General features: G+C 39.7%; 1 protein-coding gene across 2 annotated transcripts in view; it reads left to right on the forward strand.

Annotated features, from left to right (window-relative positions):
* AGMO (alkylglycerol monooxygenase) overlaps nucleotides 1-18895 on the forward strand; it is a 121080-nt gene that overhangs the window by 59867 nt on the left and 42318 nt on the right. For both annotated transcript variants that reach the window (XM_083405413.1, XM_083405412.1), the window contains exons 11-12: nucleotides 8969-9051; nucleotides 10174-10279. In XM_083405413.1, the coding sequence (XP_083261539.1) occupies nucleotides 8969-9051; nucleotides 10174-10279 (189 nt within the window). The remainder of the gene's footprint in view (nucleotides 1-8968; nucleotides 9052-10173; nucleotides 10280-18895) is intronic.

Consider the following 18895-nt stretch of genomic DNA (forward strand, 5'->3'; position numbering starts at 1 on the left):
ACTAGTATTTGAAACTAGCCTTGAAACTCCTATGACTGTTTGAACTTGGCAAGTCAGCAGAACTGATTAGGAGCTGAACACCTTCCCAAAGAGTCTTCGCTCCTGATTACGGTGGAGTCATAGCCCAACATAGTGACCCCATGATGCCTTATAGATCTGTGCTTCAGGTAAGTACCAGTCGTACTTTCTCATCTTCAAAGATTCCAACTAAACATCAGGAAGAACTTTCTGACCGTAAGAGCTGTCGTTCCTTGGAGGTTTTTAAGCAGAAGTTGGATGACCATCTGTCATATATGATCTGTCAGAAGTCCCTACCAGCATTAACAAGCGATTCTCAAGCCTTCAAATAAAGCTCACCAAAAACCAACAGGTTACTATTATAAGCGCTTATGCACCAACACTGGATGCCGATGAAGACATTAAAGAAATTTTTTATTCTCAGCTGGATACCGTCCTATCACAGATGCCTAAGGAAGATAAAATTATCATCCTGGGTGATTTTAATGCAAGAGTTGGGCGAGATTTCGATCTGTAGCCTGGGACTATTGGGAAAGAAGGAGTTGGCAACAGCAACCAGAATGGAATCTTACTTTTGACGATATGTGTGGTGCACAACCTTGTTATTACCAACACACTCTTTTGACAGAAAAATAAATTTAAAACTTCATGGAGGCATCCTCAGTCAAACCACTGGCACCTCTTAGACTATGCTATTGTCCGTACTAAAGATCGATGTGATGTGCTCCTTACCAGAGCTATGACGAGTGCCAACGAAGGCTGGACAGATCACCGACTATTACGCTCCACAGTGGCTATCAAGATTATACCTCAACACAGGCTTCTAGGAAGGAAACCAAAGCACAAAATGAACACTCAAGACCTTCAAGATCCCATTAAGCGGGATTGCTTCCAAATGACTCTTAAGGACCATCTGCTTTCAGAATTCCCTGATAATATCGAGGATCACTGGACCAAGCTAAACACATCCATTATTGCAGCCTGTGAACAAACTATTGGATACCAAACCAAGAAACACCAGGACTGGTTTGATGAGAATGACAGTGAGATTGAATGCATGATTGACAAGAAAAGGAAGGCGTTTCAGATCTGGCAAAAAGATAGAAACTGTGTCACTAAGAAAAAACCTATGCCAACACTAAGGCTGAGGTTCAAAGTAGAACCAGAGAACTAAAAAACACCTGGTGGATAAAAAAAAGCTCAAGAGATCCAGCACTTAGCCAACACTCATGATGTGCAGAGTTTCTTCAAAGCCACAAAGACCATATGCCCCCTACGCTAAGCAGATGGTACCACACATCTAAAATATAAAGAAGCTATTGCACTGTGCAGGAAAGAACACTACCAACATCTCCTTAACCGCAACTCCCCCGTAGCTGGTGAGGTCCTTTCACAAATCCCACAAAAACAAGTTACAGATGAGCTTGTAGTATCTCCAAATCTGGGAGAATTGTGTATAGCTATTAACCAAATGGAAAAACAACAAAGCCAGTGGACCTGGTGGGATACCTGCCAAAATCTTTAAAGTGCGTGGAATTGAACTTACACAACAACTTCACAAGCTCATCAAAAAAGTCTGGGAAGGAGAAGAAATCCCAGCAGACTTTAGAGATGCCAAAAATTATCAGTCTCTTTAAAAAAAGGTGACAGAACTGATTGCGGAAACTATTGAGGCATCTCTCTATTAGCTGTGGCTGGCAAATTCTTGCAAGGATCTTAGGAAACCGTCTCTTAACAATATCCGAGGTGACCCTTCCTGAATCCCAAAATGGTTTTCGGCCTTCTAGGAGAACAGTGGACATGATTTTCACCGCTCGACAGTTTCAGGAAAAATGCAGAGAGCAAAACCAACCCCTGTATATGGCGTTTCTTGACCTGACTAAGGCTTTCGACACTGTAAATTGTAATGCCCTGTGGACTGTCCTTCTGAAAATTGGCTGCTCAGATAAATTTGTAAACATCATTCAGCTCCTCCATGATAATCTTACAGCAACAATCGCAGATAACAATGGCTCTCAAAGTGAACCATTCACAGTAAAATCAGGTGTTAAACAAGGTTGTGTTATTGCTCCAACTCTATTCATTATTTTCATTGCCATGGTCCTACACTTTGTAGAAGGGAAACTCCCCACTGAGGTAGAAATCATATATTGAACAAATAGAAAGCTCTTCAATCTGAGCAGGCTGAAAGCAAAGAGTAAGGTCACCGTAACTTCCGTCATAGAGCTTCAGTATGCTGATGACAACGTAGTGTGTTCATGCTTAGAGGATGACCTCCATACCATCCTAAATATCTTCGCAGAAGCTTATGAAAAGCTTGGCCTGTTGCTTAACATCCAAAAAACCAAAGTGCTGCACCAACAAGTACAAAACAACCCCTCTGCAGTGCCAGAAATCCAACTCAATGGTGTAATGTTGGAAAATGTCGATCACTTCTCCTACCTAGGCAGTTATCGTTCCACAAGGGTCAACATTGATGCTGAAATCCAGCATCGTCTGAGCTCTGCGAGTGCAGCTTTCTCCCAATTGAAGTGCAGAGTGTTTGAGGACTGGGACATTTGCAGAGAAACCAAAATGCTTGTTTACAAAGCTATTGTACTACCAACCTTACTGTATGCTTGTGAAACATGGACCACTTACAGACGCCATCTCCAACTTCTTGAAAGTTTCCACCAACAGTGTCTCTGAAAAATCTTACACATCACTTGAGTAGACAAGCGAACTAATATCAGTGTACTGGATGAAGCAAAAATCACCAGTGTTGAAGCAGTGATTCTTCAACATCAACTTTGTTGGACTGGTCATGTTGTGCAGATGCCTGATTATCGTCTTCCAAAGCAACTACTCTTTTCTGAACTTAAAAGTGGAAAGCGTAATGCTGGTGGTCAACAAAAGAGGTTTTAAGACTGTCTCAAGGCAAATATTTTTTAAAAAATGTAGTATAAACACTGACAACTGGGAAACACTGGCCTGTGAACACTCCAGTTGGAGAACAGCCTTTACCAAAGGTGTCATGGGCTTTGAAGACACTCAAACTCAGGATGCAAGGGAGAAACGTGCTAAGAGGAAGGCACGCTTGGCAAATCCACACCGTGATCAACTCCCGCCTGGGAACCAATGTCTCCACTGTGGAAGGATGAGTGTACCCAGAATTGGCCTCCACAGCACTTACGGACTCATTGTTAAAACCGTGTTTATGGAAGACAATCTTACTGGGTTACGAGTGATCGCCAAAGAAGAAGAGGAGGAGGAGGGGAGGAGGAGTTGAGATACCTTCATTGCAGGGGGTGGACTAAATGACCCTTGAGGTCCCTCCCAACTCTGCAATTCTATGATTCTATGATTTTTTTATTTCCATTTAGTCTTTTGAATTTGTCATCCTATCATTTCTTTCCATCTTTGAGTATAGCTAGGGTCTCATTTCTCCTTCACCATAAAATAAAATGGAATAAGAGACAGCTTTTTTGACAACCTTTGCACTTTCCCCCCTATATTAATATTTCAAAAAAAAAAAATCATTTTCTTAATGCAGCCCTTTGAAGTTTCAGCCAGTTATTTTAAAAATCCCTTAACTGGAAATATTCAAACATGAAAAAAAATTGTTTCCATCATAAGGGCAAGTTGTTTAACATGGTTGTCCTCAAGCTAGTCAATATATTTAGTTAACCCTGCTTGCTGCCAGTTGATGAACATCATTTTTTTAAAAAAAACATTTTTATTAATTTGAGGATCAAATAATACTGAGGCCATTGGGAACTGTGGCAGGCCTAAGTAATTTTTACATTTGGCTCATATTTTCCACAACACTGGGATAATACAACTTACCCTTTTGCCTGACTTCCTGTCTTTAGTTTCCTTCCACATAGAAGCCTTTGGATCTAAAAACATCTGCTCCAAATCTTTTATATTTCCCTGTCCCATTTATTGATACCAGTCCATTTTTTCAAACTAGCAATTTGTATGCAAATGCATTTTAAAACCTGGATTTAATTTTTGTACGAATACTCTACCAAATTTAAATGTGTGTGGGCTATAGGTCAGTGGCAAAGCACATGCTGTGCAACCGAAATGTTCCAGGGTCAATCTGTGGCATTTCCAGGTAGGCCATTGAGAAAGCACTGCCTAGAATCCTGAAAGCAGCTGCCAGGTAGTATCAGCAATACTGGATAAAGTCGACTAGTATCAAGCAACTTCCTGCATATCTAAATACAGTAGCCTGGATCCACAGAAGCTTCCTTCAGAGGAAATACCCGCATGCCTGTCTGGATCCAATCAAGTACGTTAAGGAAGCTGCAAGAGTTTAGAACATTATTATTACTTTCCTGATTTATAAAATTTATTGATTTCCTTCTTTTTTTACTATGGTAATTCAAAGTGATATGCACTATATGAGTAGTCAAAGGCAAACCTTGAAATGCACATGAAAAGACAACCCCATTTTTTAAAGTTAGGATTAAAAACATCCCGCTCACTTGAGGCCACAGATAATTAAGAGCCAAAGACCTGGTGAAAAAGAAATGTTTTTGCCAAGCAATGATGTAAACATAACTTCCACTCATGAAAAGGGAACTGCTGGTGCTCTGGGATATCATTATGAGAGAAGTACTTTTGCTTTAAAATCACAGAATCGTTTAAAGTTTATTTGAATTAGTATGTAAATTTGAAAGCTTTCTCTCTTTTCGACACAACAAAAATCCCATTTTTTGTTCAGTTTCTGTCAATAACCACACTTCAAAAGCTGTGCCTAATTTATAATTGGGGATCCTGCTGTGGTTCCAGAGATCATCCCTTTCCCCTGGTTAAATACAAATACTGCAGTATATAAATTCTCGTTTATTTTATATGTTCATGCTTCATGTGTATTTTGTTTGGAGAGAGAGGATTCTTACACTGCCATTAAAGTGTAACAGTCACATTCCTTTCCCACTGCAACTTGCAAACGCTTAGATTAGTGATCTAAGTTGTTTATTTTCTTTATTTTATTTTATTGGCGCAGCACCTAGAAAATTAACACAATAACTGCCAAGTTCCACTTTGTGGTTTGTACATTTCAAATATAAATGTGGAACATAAATACAGGAACAACTCTAGTGTGCGTCTCCTGTACGATTAGATTGTAAATAGAAAACTATACATAATAAATGCATATTTATATAACACAATATGTTTAAAATTTATATACATCTACCATGTATTTTGCTTTGATATTAACTAGAAACATGCAGGTTATTCCTGCTCCTCCTGACTTGCTGCATCTAACTGTCACCCCTTCTCCATATCATGCTTCTTGTTTCTTGAACTCTTTCCCTCCCAACAGCACTTGTCCTATTCGGTCTTCAGGGCACAGTGTGAAAGATGTCAGATGTTCACATATCTTTAATTTGCAGGATCTTGGTAATATCTACAAATGACTCCCATGACTGAATATATGTGCAAACAAATCGTAGTTGAAAAATTGTCTGTACAGTATGAGCTATTCAAATCACACATCTTTATATTTAAGATTTCAATTAGTATATTGACTTAAGAGTATGAGCTGTGAGCCAAATTTCCCTGGTTCAGATCTTCCATAGGTCACAGAATTCACTATTTCCCAGTGTCAGTATCCTCTTGCATCGTAATGGGATAAATAAGGATGACACATCCTCACAAATCACCCTGTTAGGGTTAGCAGCTGAAACATTTATTATTATTTATTTAAGCCAACAAAGTGTATCATTCCAGTGTTGTTACTGAGAGAAAGAGAGATTTCATATTTGCAAAGTATTTCAATGTATATTAAAAACTCTAAATGCTATTTACAGTAATAACAATTTATCAATGGGATTTACTCATCCTGTGTTTGGAAACAACATGATTTATGGGTCACCAGTGAGAGATAATACAGTATCTTTAAATCAGTTGCAATGATTATATCTTAATAAAAGAGAGAGAGCGAGAGATCTTTCTAAACATCAGTTAATGCACAGAGAAAAGGAATTGGTATTGCCCCTGCTGTCACCAACCTGATCTCCATGTGCTTATCGAGATGTCTGAGCAAAGCCTATGTGTATGCTGGTTATATATGTATGGGTGCTGTTCAGATAAACACATGGAGCCTGGGAGTGGGGACAGTGAGAATGATCTCTATTTCTCCTTCCATGTGTCACCAAGCCACTGCACAGGGCTGCTGTACCTCTCTTTTCCCAGGACTTTTTCAGATCTGTTTTTACTTTAATCCAGAACATTATTGCTTAGGTTGCAGGTCAGAGTAACTCTACTTTCATTAAATGGGAGTTTGCATAATTTACTAGCCACAGGATTTCAGTTTTAGATAGGGAGGTGATTATCTTGGCTTTGAAATTGGCTGGCTGCAACCAGAGTCCACTAAGGTCCAGAGCCAGTTCTAGCACATTCTTTAGCTGTATTCAGCACTCCTAGCTGAAATAAGCCATTGGGGAGAAAGAGGCAAGACAAGAATTGCCGGGGGGGGGGGCGGGGGCGGCGCTGATCACAGTACTCTTTCATTCTATGTTTTAAACAAGTAGATAGCTTCTCTAGTAAATATATTTTTTCAGGTTGTAACCTGCTCTTCCAAAGGACCACATAGTTCCTTACATCAATAAAAAACACAAAAATCAATACAAGAAATTATGAAAAAGCATAGCAATGCATTAAAAACAACACTGCAGCACCTCCCAAAATTGAGCTTAAAATTATCTTTTTTTGCTTCATGGGAAAAAGCTATACCTTGAAATTTAACTTGAACACATTTCTCTTTTTTATTTTTTTATACAAAATCATGAGTTATTGGGGAGGTTTGCCTACTGGCCAAAATGCTTTTCGAGAAAACAACAACAGCAATAATGTGAAGTACTGTTACATTATATTTCCTCATTTTTTTTCATCTCTCTATCTTGAAGTGAAGCAGTAAATCTGCGGTTTGATAGTTTGTCCTGGGAAGAAATGTGCGTTGGCTTGTAAACTGGTTAGATTGTGTTTTGGTTTTTTTAAAGGCAGTGAATCTGTTTTCTTAGTTTAAAAGGAGTTAAAACTTTTGGTTAAAAATCCCTGGGGGTGCCTTTTGACTCTTCAGTAAAACAAAACCCACTCAGAAATAGCCTGGATCTTGTGGTCTGATGTGTTCTCCAAACATGGACAAAAGGAGTTCTCACTGCTATTAAATTTGAGAATCCTGTCCAACAGCATCCTTCCCTGAAATGCCTTTGAGGGGAAGGGATCACTGTGAAGGCTGTGGTATTCTTTCAGAAAACTTTTTATTGAGCTCAGAAAGCTCCTAGTACAGTTTCATGCATTTTCATCTACTATTGAGCCCTGCAGTCTGAATTAGAAATCTCAGAGTCTACTATGAAGACTAACATTATAGGACTCTACCACTGCAGTTTATGCTTCTTCTTTGATTTTTTTTAAGGTAAATGTATTTAAGTTTCGGGTGGAATCACCCTTGGTCAATTGATTGGTTATCCTGTGCTTTTCCTCCTTAAAAATAATATCAAAAGCAACTGCTATTGTTTTCATATATCTTTTCCCTTCATTTTACATGTGGCAGAATTAGAAATTGAGAAATTGGCAGAGCCTATTTTCTATGGCATGTTTCCTTATGTACTCTAGCACAAGTGGCATTTCCACAGGTGAACATTCCTGATTTTTACCGAGGATTTGGGGGCCCTCTAGTGGAATGGCACTGGATGTGGCACAAAAATCAAAGGCAGCATATTACACGATATCACTGTGTGAATTGCTGGGAAAATAAAAGCCTTGGGTAGTGTTGCTACTAAAGTCAGCAAGAAGAACAGTCAGTGTGATGAGGCAGAGCCGCTCTTCTGGCACTGGAGTTGCTGCAGTTTACTAGGACTGGGTTGAGCCAGTCTGACATCCCCTCTTGTTCATCCACACAGCAGCAGTCTCCAGCTGAACAGCAGCAACACTGGTGTCATGAGAGTGGATTTGCAGCTCTGCCCTACAACACCAACTGCTGATGGGAAGCGAGGAGCAGAAATGAAGCAGAGATTGAGTCTGAATGAGGAAAAAGTAAACTGAAGCACAAGCATGCAGAGAGAGTGCTGCAGGATGTATAGGAAAAATGGAAACATGGCAAAAAAGACTTGTGGCAAAAAAAAAATGGGAGTAAGAAATGGGGAGATGCAGAAACTGGGGAGGGAGAAAAATGTGCCACTGCATATACATCAGGGCCCTAAGCCAGTAGTAACCCTGTCACCTTACCCTATTTGCTTAATCTCTGTTGAGAATTCAAGTCCTGAATCTTTATATCTATATTGAATGGAATCTATCTCAACAAATGTTCCATTGAAATTAGATATTTATGCTCTACTGATTCTAGGTCAATATATTGAATTGTTAAGAAGCAAACGCATAAATGTGAGCTCATGCTGAAACTGTGATAAATTATCAAACTGGCTTCATTTTTCTTTTCTTTTCTGTTTTTCTTTTCTTTTTCCCTTTTAATAGGATAGTGTTTTCAGTTGCCACTGCTCTCTTGGGAGCCAAGATTGGAAAATACAAAGATGTAATGCTATTAACAGTTTGCAGGGGGCGGGAGCAGATATGTGATATGGTATTTATTTAGAAAACAGGTCTACTTCTTTGGTTCAGGTCGTTGAGGGTTCAAATAATTTCAGGAGAGGAAACAATAATAACGGCGAAGGAGTTATTTTCAAGGCTAACATTGTGTGAAGAACGATTTGGGAGAAAATATCCAATTTTTGTAACCTTCAGCCTTGAAACATAATGACATTAAGAGGGAATGGAGAATCTGTAGTCGATTTTTAGTTGCAAGGTTCAAAGTATCAAACTACTCTGAAAGCAGACAGTAACAAAGTAATATAATTGAGAGTGAAAGTTCAGACTGCCTCACTGGTAAGTTTAGAATTCAATATTCCTCCAGAGAGTTAACCTAAATGAGTAATTTGTCTGCTTGTTGGTTTAACAGACGTTATCACAGGTAACTATTCTCATGAGAGTTGGCTACATTATCCTGACACTAACCTCCATTGGATTCCTTATAGAGCAAAGGTAAGTAATTGAGCATTTCATTTCTGTATGTTTTATATTGCAAATGCAGCCTCTTGGGTTGGATTCAGAGTGTCACTTCAGTGAAAAGAAAGAGGATCCCGCTGGAAGGGAGGCAATTTTTGCCAGTTTTTCCTGTTCTCCTTATGGGAACTCTAGGGTCCCCAACCCTTTGGAGCAGCTTTTCAGGTTGAAAGAGAAGGCAGTGAAGATAATCTCCCTAGCCCTTTTCTCCAGGAGGAGTGCTCCATGGGTGGAAATCCACTTATAGAAACAGTGGGTCCAAGCCCTTGATTGCCAAAATTGTTTCTTACAATACAAAAATGTGACAATGGTGGTTTAGAATTCCTTTACAAAATGTGCATTAGTGCAGCCTAGCCAATGTGTGGCTCTCCAACTGTTCCTGGACTCCCAACCAATCCCAGCCAGCATTAACAACACTCTATTCTCTTTGTTCACAGTTTAACCTTGTTTTGCTTCCCGTGTATCTCCTGACCTTGCTGTGGTTCGAAATGGTTGCCATATTCAGAGCCAGGAAAGAATTTTCCTGTATTGGCCAGTCTAGAAGTTTTGCCTTCCCTCTAGCAAAACGTCACAACTTTTGGTGGTTAAAGGCATAGGGTGGAATCCTAGTCTTCAAGTGTGGGGTGAAGTGGTGCATCATCCAGTGTTGATCCAGTGGTGTTTTCAGGGTATCCTGCTAAAGGGGTCTTGGTGGATGTTCTTGTCCTGAAGTCAAGCGTGGGGCAGACAGTCCATAAGACTTCCAGCAGTGGCCTTAAGACAGCCAGCTCAGTAGATCAGTTTCTTGGAGATGCCATAATCCTGGCACAACCTCTAGCAGGAGGCTAGAATGCATATGCACCCAATGCTTGAGCTAAAATTCCACCTACATTTGTAATCAATAAAGTTGTGGCCGTTTTTAATCCAGATTGTTGTTTGCCTGAGTTATTAATCATATATTATGACACTGACTGTGGCGGAGGGTGGCACTGTGACTGGGCCCGCAACTGATGTTTTAGAGGGGTAATTGTGATTCTTCTTTACTGCAAGGATACATGCCAATCAAACCCTGAGCTGGTGAACTAAAATTAGACCTTACTAATTTCAGTTATTTATTTTTAGACCTGAGGCTCCCTTCTTGGAATTTATCCGCTGTTCTACTTTCCTTGCCCTGCACAAACTTGGTTACTTGAAAACTTACATTGCGCTTCTGTCAATGACATATGAGGTAAGGCAACTTAATTTATCATATAGTACATATATTTATTTTAAGAATAAACTATATATGTTTCTGGACCTCAGAGGTTTGCAATATTTAAAAAGTGCTTGCAAGCATAACAGAGTGTAGTGAGCACCATGACCCAGATATGATCTTATTTATTTTATTTTATATCACACCTTTCTTCCAGTACAGGGCCCAAGGCAGCTCATGGCATTATTTAAAGCAGCTACAACTAAAAACACAATACATACAAAGGTTTTTTTAAAAAGTAATCCTATTAAAAACATCATTGAAAACACTTTAAACCATTTAATAGCACGCACACACAGGCACACAAAAGCACCAGACCCACCCTCTTCCACAACACACTTCCACAACAGCCAGTTAGTAGCCAAATGCCTGTTGAGTGTGAGGGGGCGGAGAGCCTTTGCCTGGTGACAAAGGGAGAGCAGAGAGAGACCCAGGCTGGCCTCCCATGAAAGAGAGTTCCACAATTTGGGAGCAAACACTAAGAAGGCCCTCTCTTGTGTCCTCACCAAATGTGTCTAAAGGTGGCAGGATGGAGAGAAAGGCCTTGTCAGAATACAACAGTTGTATTTTACTTTGGCTTTAGCAGTAAGCACTCAAATGGTGTACAGATAACACTACTTACAAGATCTGAACACAATATGACAGAGTCATAATTGCTCATGGTACATGTTGATCTTTCTCAACCTGCTGATTGATTTTGCTGCTTTGTATAATAACGCTTCAAAAATCCATTTGACCAGACATCATTTGCAAGAAAGCAAAGGTGATTGTGTAGCTTGGACAGCAATGGTTCCATTGATTTTTATCTTCAAATATTAGTCTCATCTGTATATATACCTTTCTATAGCCTTGCTCATCTTTGTAGTAGGAAGGACTGTCATACCCTGGGTATTGGTTCGGATGTACAGCTGTGTTTTCCTGTCAAATGTAAGAACCACAAGGCACTCCGTAGCCAGGCCTACCCCCATGCTGTATAAGATGTTGGAGGAAGGAAGTGATGGAAGGAAGCTCCCATGAAGCTTCATGATAAAAAGCCTTGTCAGCACACCTAGATCTAAATAAATTCAAGTTGAGCTTGTAATATTAATTCTCTCTGTTATCTTTGCTAAAGAGAAAATCCAGCCATTGTGGACTAGTAAGATGGACTTTCTTGACAAGACAAGAGCCCTGGGGGTAATAATGCCCCTTGGAGAAAAGAAATCATAGTTGAACCTTACATTCAGTAGATTAAGTTAGTTTCCACTTAGGTGTGACAGAGTCATTACTGACTTTAGCCTTAGCTGGTGTGTGAGCTGGCTTCACCACCATCAACTAAAGATGATGATGTATGGTTCCAGATGCTCTGGCCAATTGACCGTAAAATTGCTCTGCATTTCTGGCAGGGCAGCCAAGTTAGAGCTTTTAAAATCTCCATGCCTGAAGCTCAGCGCCCACTGTTTGGAAGCTGCTCATTATTCTTCTCCTGCCCCCTGATCTGAGCAAAAGAGAGACTTCTGGAATCAATTAGAAATGTCTGCCCTTGATGAGATTTGCACGTGAGTTTGGAATTGTGAGGCTTTGATAGTGTCAGCCAACAGCTGCAGTTTCAGGTGGTAAAATCAAGAGAAGAATTTTTACAGGGCTTAATTATAATCAGTATATATTTATAACTAGTTGAGGGACACTAGAAAAAAGTGAAGTTCGAAACTGTCAAGCATATTGTTGAAGATGAGACTTCATTACTTCCATCACAGGAAAGTAAACAAAATGTTTGTTGGAAACTTGTGGTTGTGAGACTGTGTTGTGGCTGCAAGAAACTGGAAATGGTGTTTTCTGCAGTTCTTGCTGCAAAAGAAACATCTGGCAGTATTTATGTCATTCCTATTTGACAAGTTGAGGCAATAATAAGCGGTGATACACATTTGTGTACAAGTGTAAAGTACAGTCTTTCTTAGATAAATATAATACAGTAATCCGAAAGTAACCCTTTCCCATCCAAGGATCTATGTATTAAATGTATATATTTTAAACATGTTAAATTTACAGGGTTGTATCCAACGCTGTCCATGCACTCCTCCTGCAGAACCCTTCATGCCCTCAAAATCTGCTCTGGAGAGTAGGGAACCTGCTGGAGCAGATTTTTCAGGATGTGTTGGGGGCTGCAGGGGGAAGGACCAGAAAGGTGAAGTTCTGTTGCTTGGGTGGAAGTCCACTTGTGCAATATTGAATTTTGCCCACAGAGAACTGGGCCAAAACAAACAAGATGAATTTTAACAGGGAGAAATGTAAAGTATTGCACTTGGGGGGGGGGGGAATGAGAGGCACAAATACAAGATGGGTGACACCTGGCTTGAGAGCAGTACATGTGAAAAGGATCTAGGAGTATTGGTTGATCACAAACTTGACATGAGCCAAAAGTGTGACGCGGCAGCTAAAAAAGCCAATGCAATTCTGGGCTGCATCAATAGGAGTATAGCATCTAGATCAAGGGAAGTAATAGTGCCACTGTATTCTGCTCTGGTCAGACCTCACCTGGAGTACTGTGTCCAGTTCTGGGCACCACAGTTCAAGAAGGACACTGCCAAACTGGAACGTGTCCAGAGGAGGGCAACCAAAATGGTCAAAGGCCTGGAAACGATGCCTTATGAGGAACGGCTAAGGGAGCTGGGCATGTTTAGCCTGGAGAAGAGGAGGTTAAGGGGTGATAGCCATGTTCAGATATATAAAAGGATGTCACATAGAGGAGGGAGAAAGGTTGTTTTCTGCTGCTCCAGAGAAGCGGACACGGAACAATGGATCCAAACTACAAGAAAGAAGATTCCACCTAAACATTAGGAAGAACTTCCTGACAGTAAGAGCTGTTCGACAGTGGAATTTGCTGCCAAGGAGTGTGGTGGAGTCTCCTTCTTTGGAGGTCTTTAAGCAGAGGCTTGACAACCATATGTCAGGAGTGGTCTCATGGTGGTTCCTGCTTGGCAGGGGGTTGGACTCGATGGCCCTTGTGGTCTCTTCCAACTCTATGATTCTATGATTCTATGATTCTATGAAATAGCAATTCATGGAAACTGTTACTGTTGATCATCTTGATTATATTTACCTTTGTCTTCTATTGTGCTTGCATTTACTAAAATAAAAAGGAAATTATAATTATATATGTATTTTGGAATACATTTTTAAATCTATTTAAAATATGCAATCTTGACTTGGCTCAAGTGGTGCTTTCATGTCCTGAAAAATTGACACCCATGCTTCATGTAACTTTTGTAACTAGTAGTAAAAATTCTGCAAGTATGATCTAATTGTCAGACCACAACTGCATTTATTAAGCAAGAGCTTATATATTTGCCCTGGTGGTCACCTTCTATCTTAAATAGAATGGAACTAAAAGTCTGTATAATTGTTTTAACGTCTATCCTACTTACCAGCTGAAAACCATTTTTTAAAAATAAAGTAAAATAAAAATAAAAATCACTGAAGCAAGCTAGTTAAGTTTCATCGAATGTCTATCTGAACAACAACTAGAAAAGTATGGTGCTCATTCAAGAAGGCTAGGAGGGATGGTTTTTGTTGTGGGGGTCACTACAGAAAGGACAATGCTTCTCAACTGCATTGGCCATGCCTGCTCTAGTGACAATAATGCAGGGGGTCAAAAATACATGACAGAGATCACAAGAGAATTTGTGATCCTAAAGGTATTTCCTTTGGTGTCTCAGTGAATATACTGTTCCAACTTTCTGTTTGCCCCCAACTATGTGTATCAGTGGGGCTGGGCTGAATGTTCCATCACATATTCCTATTAGCATCCTATCATTCTTACTTACACTTATGCCCTGAAAAAAGATGTTCTGTAGGTCCAATTCTAGATTGTCTGATATGGTAGAGTAACAGGTTATTTTACCTCATCAGCTTCATATGGTGATTATTATGGGTGCTACTCCATGTGATGACAGGTAGAATCTATCATTTCAGTCCCCTTGTCTGTTATCATGATGTAGAAAGTACCACCTATCACCACATAGGGATGCTTGGTTGAGAATATTCACACTTGCCTTGTGATGGCTTTACCCCATCAAATGTGAGCTGGACCATAGAGGGTAGTTCTGGATCATAGAGGGTAGTGAAGCAAACCTTAATCAGATCTCATGTGCTCATTATGATATGAGGTTTGTAATATTAAAATGTAAAATATAATTGCTGAAGCAGTGGGAACCTGAATAATAATTTTCGCTTTAGTTTCATGATACCTACTTTTTTCCTCTTCTCTGCTTTTAGAATGCTTTCCTGGAATATTGGTTCTAAGCTGTTTTTCTTTTAATTTTGGTTCCTTAAACTTGTTTATTTATTTAAAAATGATTATTTTACTAGCACTACTAAGTTGTTTTAATTTAGTATTCTAATAGTTTTGAGACCTCCAGACCATTTTACCTAAACAGAAAAATTTATTGCATCCCTCCTTTAAATTGATCCCAAAGTATAAATTGTGGCATGCCTTCTTTATTTATGCAGACCCCATGAAATAGATAACTTATGCCTGTTCATCTTATTACTTCTCCACTAAAAGATTCATCATTTGTGAGGCTTTGAAGAGCTATTAATAGCCTCCAGTGTGTGCTATTACTGCCATCAAGTGTAATTATATCATTTTGCACATATAACTTTTCACATACTGTAATTTCTCAGGTATGACATCTCCCTTACGATTTCATCTTATGTGTGGTATTCAACTCACACTATTAAAACAATCCAGACTTTAAGTATTTTTGCTCTGTAGTATGTGGGAGGGTGTACAGATGTATTGGATAGGAAAAATAGAGCTTGTATTTTAAAATAGGGAAATCTGATTACTTTAATTCTGTTTCTCCCCAGCGAAAACATCCCACCTTAGTAATGAAGAACACAAAATTGTCAGTTGGGGGGGAAAAAACCTCCTGAAAAACTAAAATTATTATCCAAAGACATTTTTCATCACTGTTAAGTCAGGCATGGAAATAACATAAGAGTAGAAATGGACAACAAGGTAAATCATAATAAAGGAAACTAAGTTTATCTTACTAACCAATCCCTTTAAAAATGCCTATTTTCTTTGCAACTTAGTTCTCTAAAAAAACCATAAATTCTCACTGCTTGCTAAAGCTAAAGCCTAAGGCTCCAAGAAGGAGTTGCTTTGAAACTTAAATATAAGAAAAGCCTAAAAGTAAAGGTAAAGGGACCCCTGATCATTAGGTCCAGTCGTGGCCGACTCTGGGGTTGCGGCGCTCATCTCGCTTTATTGGCCGAGGGAGCCGGCGTGCAGCTTCCGGGTCATGTGGTCAGCATGACTAAGCCGCTTCTGGTGAAACCAGAGCAGTGCACGGAAACGCCGTTTACCTTCCCGCCAGAGCGGTACCAAGAAAAGCCTACTGAATCATAAAAGGTAAATGGACCCCTGACCATTAAGTCCAGTCGTGACCGACTCTGGGGTTGCGGCACTCATCTTGCTTTATTGGCCGAGGGAGCTTCTGGGTCATATGGCCAAAATGACTAAGCTGCTTCTGGCAAACCAGAGCAGCACACGGAAACGCTGTTTACCTTCCCGCCGGAGCGGTACCTATTTATCTACTTGCACTTTGATGTGCTTTCAAACTGCTAGGTTGGCAGGAGCAGGAACTGAGCAATGGGAGCTCACCCCGTCACGGGAATTCGAACTGGCGACCTTCTGATCGGCAAGTCCTGGGCTCTGTGGTTTAACCCACAGCGCCACCCATGTCCCTTTTCTACTGAATCATACCAAAGGTCCAGCATTCTGTTCTCAAAAGGGCCAGCCAAATGCTAGTGGGAAGGAGCTGCCAGCCAGCTCTGAGCACAACAGCACACTCTGCAGTTTCATCAACTGGTATTAAGAAGTGTACTGCCTTCGACAGTGGAGGTAGAATAATAGCCATCATGGTCAGTAGCCACAGATAGTCTTATCTTCCATGAATTTGTCTAATATTTTGAAGCCATCGCTGCCTCTTGTGGGGATGAATTCCATAGTTTAACGAATAAGTGCTTTCTTTTGTCTGAATCCTACAACATTCAGCTTAATTGGATGTCCATGAATTCTAAAGTTATGAGAGAGAGAGAGGAAAGAAACCCCTTTTCTCTACCCCAGGCATCCCCAAACTCGGCCCTCCAGATGTTTTGGGACTACAACTCCCATCATTCCTAGCTAACAGGACCGGTGGTCAAGGAGGATGGGAACTGTAGTCCCAAAACATTTGGAGGGCCGAGTTTGGGGATGCCTGCTCTATCCATTTTCTCCATGCCTTCTGTCATAAACTTCTATCATACTCACCTTTTATCTGAACCAAAAAGCCCCAAGTTTTGTAATCTTTCCTCATAGTTTCTCCATCGCCTTAATCGTTTTGGTTGCCCTTTTCTGGGATGCTCCCAAGGAGGACATAACTCTCCTTCAGAGGCATACAGTGGTATCTCGGGTTAAGTACTTAATTCGTTCCAGAGGTCCGTTCTTAACCTGAAACTGTTCTTAACCTGAAGCACCACTTTAGCTAATGGGGCCTCCTGCTGCTGCTGTGCCGCCGGAGCATGATTTCTGTTCTCATCCTGAAGCAAAGTTCTTAACCCAAGGTACTATTTCTGGGTTAGCGGAGTCTGTAACCTGAAGCGTATGTAACCTGAAGCGTCTGTAACCCAAGGTACCACTGTACTCATTTTGATACTGGAGGTAATATATAGCCATCAAGACTATAGATAGGGGGATTATGGTAGTTAGATATGGGGATAAGTGGCAAAATCGTCTAGCTCAATTGGTAGAGCGTGACACTCCTAATCTCAGAGCTGTGGGTTCAAGCCTGTGTTTGGGGAAATGATTCCTGCTAGATTGGGCTAGATTATCCTCCTGGTATCTTCATAGTTAATCAAAGTTGAATGGAAAAGGTATTGGGTGCATCAACCCTTAGTAAGTAAGAGTCAATGATTAATTGTCTAATAGTGCTGCAGACTAAGAGGTATGATATACTAGAAAGATTGCCAGTTAGACACCAACAGAAATTTAATAAAAAAATGCTTTGCATTTTCTTTCCCTCATATCTTCATTCTCCATGACTGTAACAGTCCAATAGAATTAGAAATCAATGTAGCATTTCTTTTAATTTTTAGTTGTATTTATGAAAGTTCATAATACAGGGAATCTCAGACTTTTTTTGCATTTGCATGCAGATATATGCAAAATCTGGATAAGCTAGTTTTTTATTTTTTAAAAAAGTTAATTTATTAGCTACTTATTAGACATTGAAGCACCACCAGATGCATTGGGTTATTTTAAACATTTATTATAATGTTTTTCCTATGATGTGGACCCATTAAAATAGCTGTAGCGGTTTCTCTGTGGATTAGTAAAAAATTAGTAAAAAATATTTTGGAAATTCTTGCATTCAGTGTAGCCATCTATTTTAAGTAAAGAAAAGAAGGTTGTTAAGCTACCAGTGAGAAGTGTGAATATTGTGATTGGCCACTGTGCCTAAACCTGTGGACAGGTATAATGCAGAGTGTAAATGAATTGCTACTGTATAACCTTAAAACTGCAGATGTGGAAGCTAAAATAATATTTAACTATTCATGGTATAATGAATTCTTGCTTGGCGGCTGGCATTCAAAGTCTATTTGAAAGGTACTGTTGGCCTGAGATGCAAGTGATTTGGCAGAGGTCTTGCCTAATATATATTCTCAGAGCCTGTCTGCGCAAGGATGCTGGCAGTTTTAGTGTGATTTCTATTCCAGGAGACAAGTTTCTGTCCAAGGCAACATATGAGTGACCAAATACTTTCCAGTGGAATCTGGGCACTGTAAAATTTCCGGAACTAAGCCGAAAGATTGCAGAGCTTGCTAAACTCTCCCCCCGCCCCCTTGCATACCAGTGTGATGGTGAAATATTTCCAGCTGGAGTACACTGTGGTGAAAGGCTGTAAATTGAACAGACTATTTATCTTGTTATATTTTACTGGTGTTTTAAATAGCAGTATAGCATTGCTAATCAACTACAGTTTCATTATTATTATTATTATTATTATTATTATTATTATTATCTACAAGACTATAAAACACATCTTACCTCTCAGTCTTTTGTAGAAAATCATCATCAGCAATATATGTAAAGGCAAAGGCATCAAATCACTTCCCATCAAACCAGCAATCCTCAGACCAAACCAGATGTAAATGGAAAATTTTCCTTAAGAAATCAATTAAGAAAGGGATGGTTTTTGCTAGTTTACTTATCTTCCCTCAAGCATTTTCAAATCTGTTTTACAAATGTAGAGTCTACCCTTTTTGACAGGCTGTTTAAATGTAAAAGCAACTATATTTCCATCTCCATTTTTTTATATAAAAAAACAGACTTTTCATTATGATGCATGACACTTTGGGCTAAATTAGAGCCAGCGGTTACTGTTGGGCTGTTCTTGCTCTTCGTGAGTTTTGAGTAAATTAGGGTTCTATAAATTATAGCCATTTTGTACCATTGTTTAACACAGCACACATGGAAAACACAGCACGGTTGAGTTGTAATTCAGCTTTAATGATACAACACTTGGTTCCAGTCAATTGTTAGAAGGCTGTGGTAGTGTTACTTTAGTGCTT

Source organism: Podarcis tiliguerta (assembly GCF_965153285.1).
Source record: "Podarcis tiliguerta genome assembly, chromosome: 12".
Classification (NCBI taxonomy): Eukaryota; Metazoa; Chordata; class Lepidosauria; order Squamata; family Lacertidae; genus Podarcis; species Podarcis tiliguerta.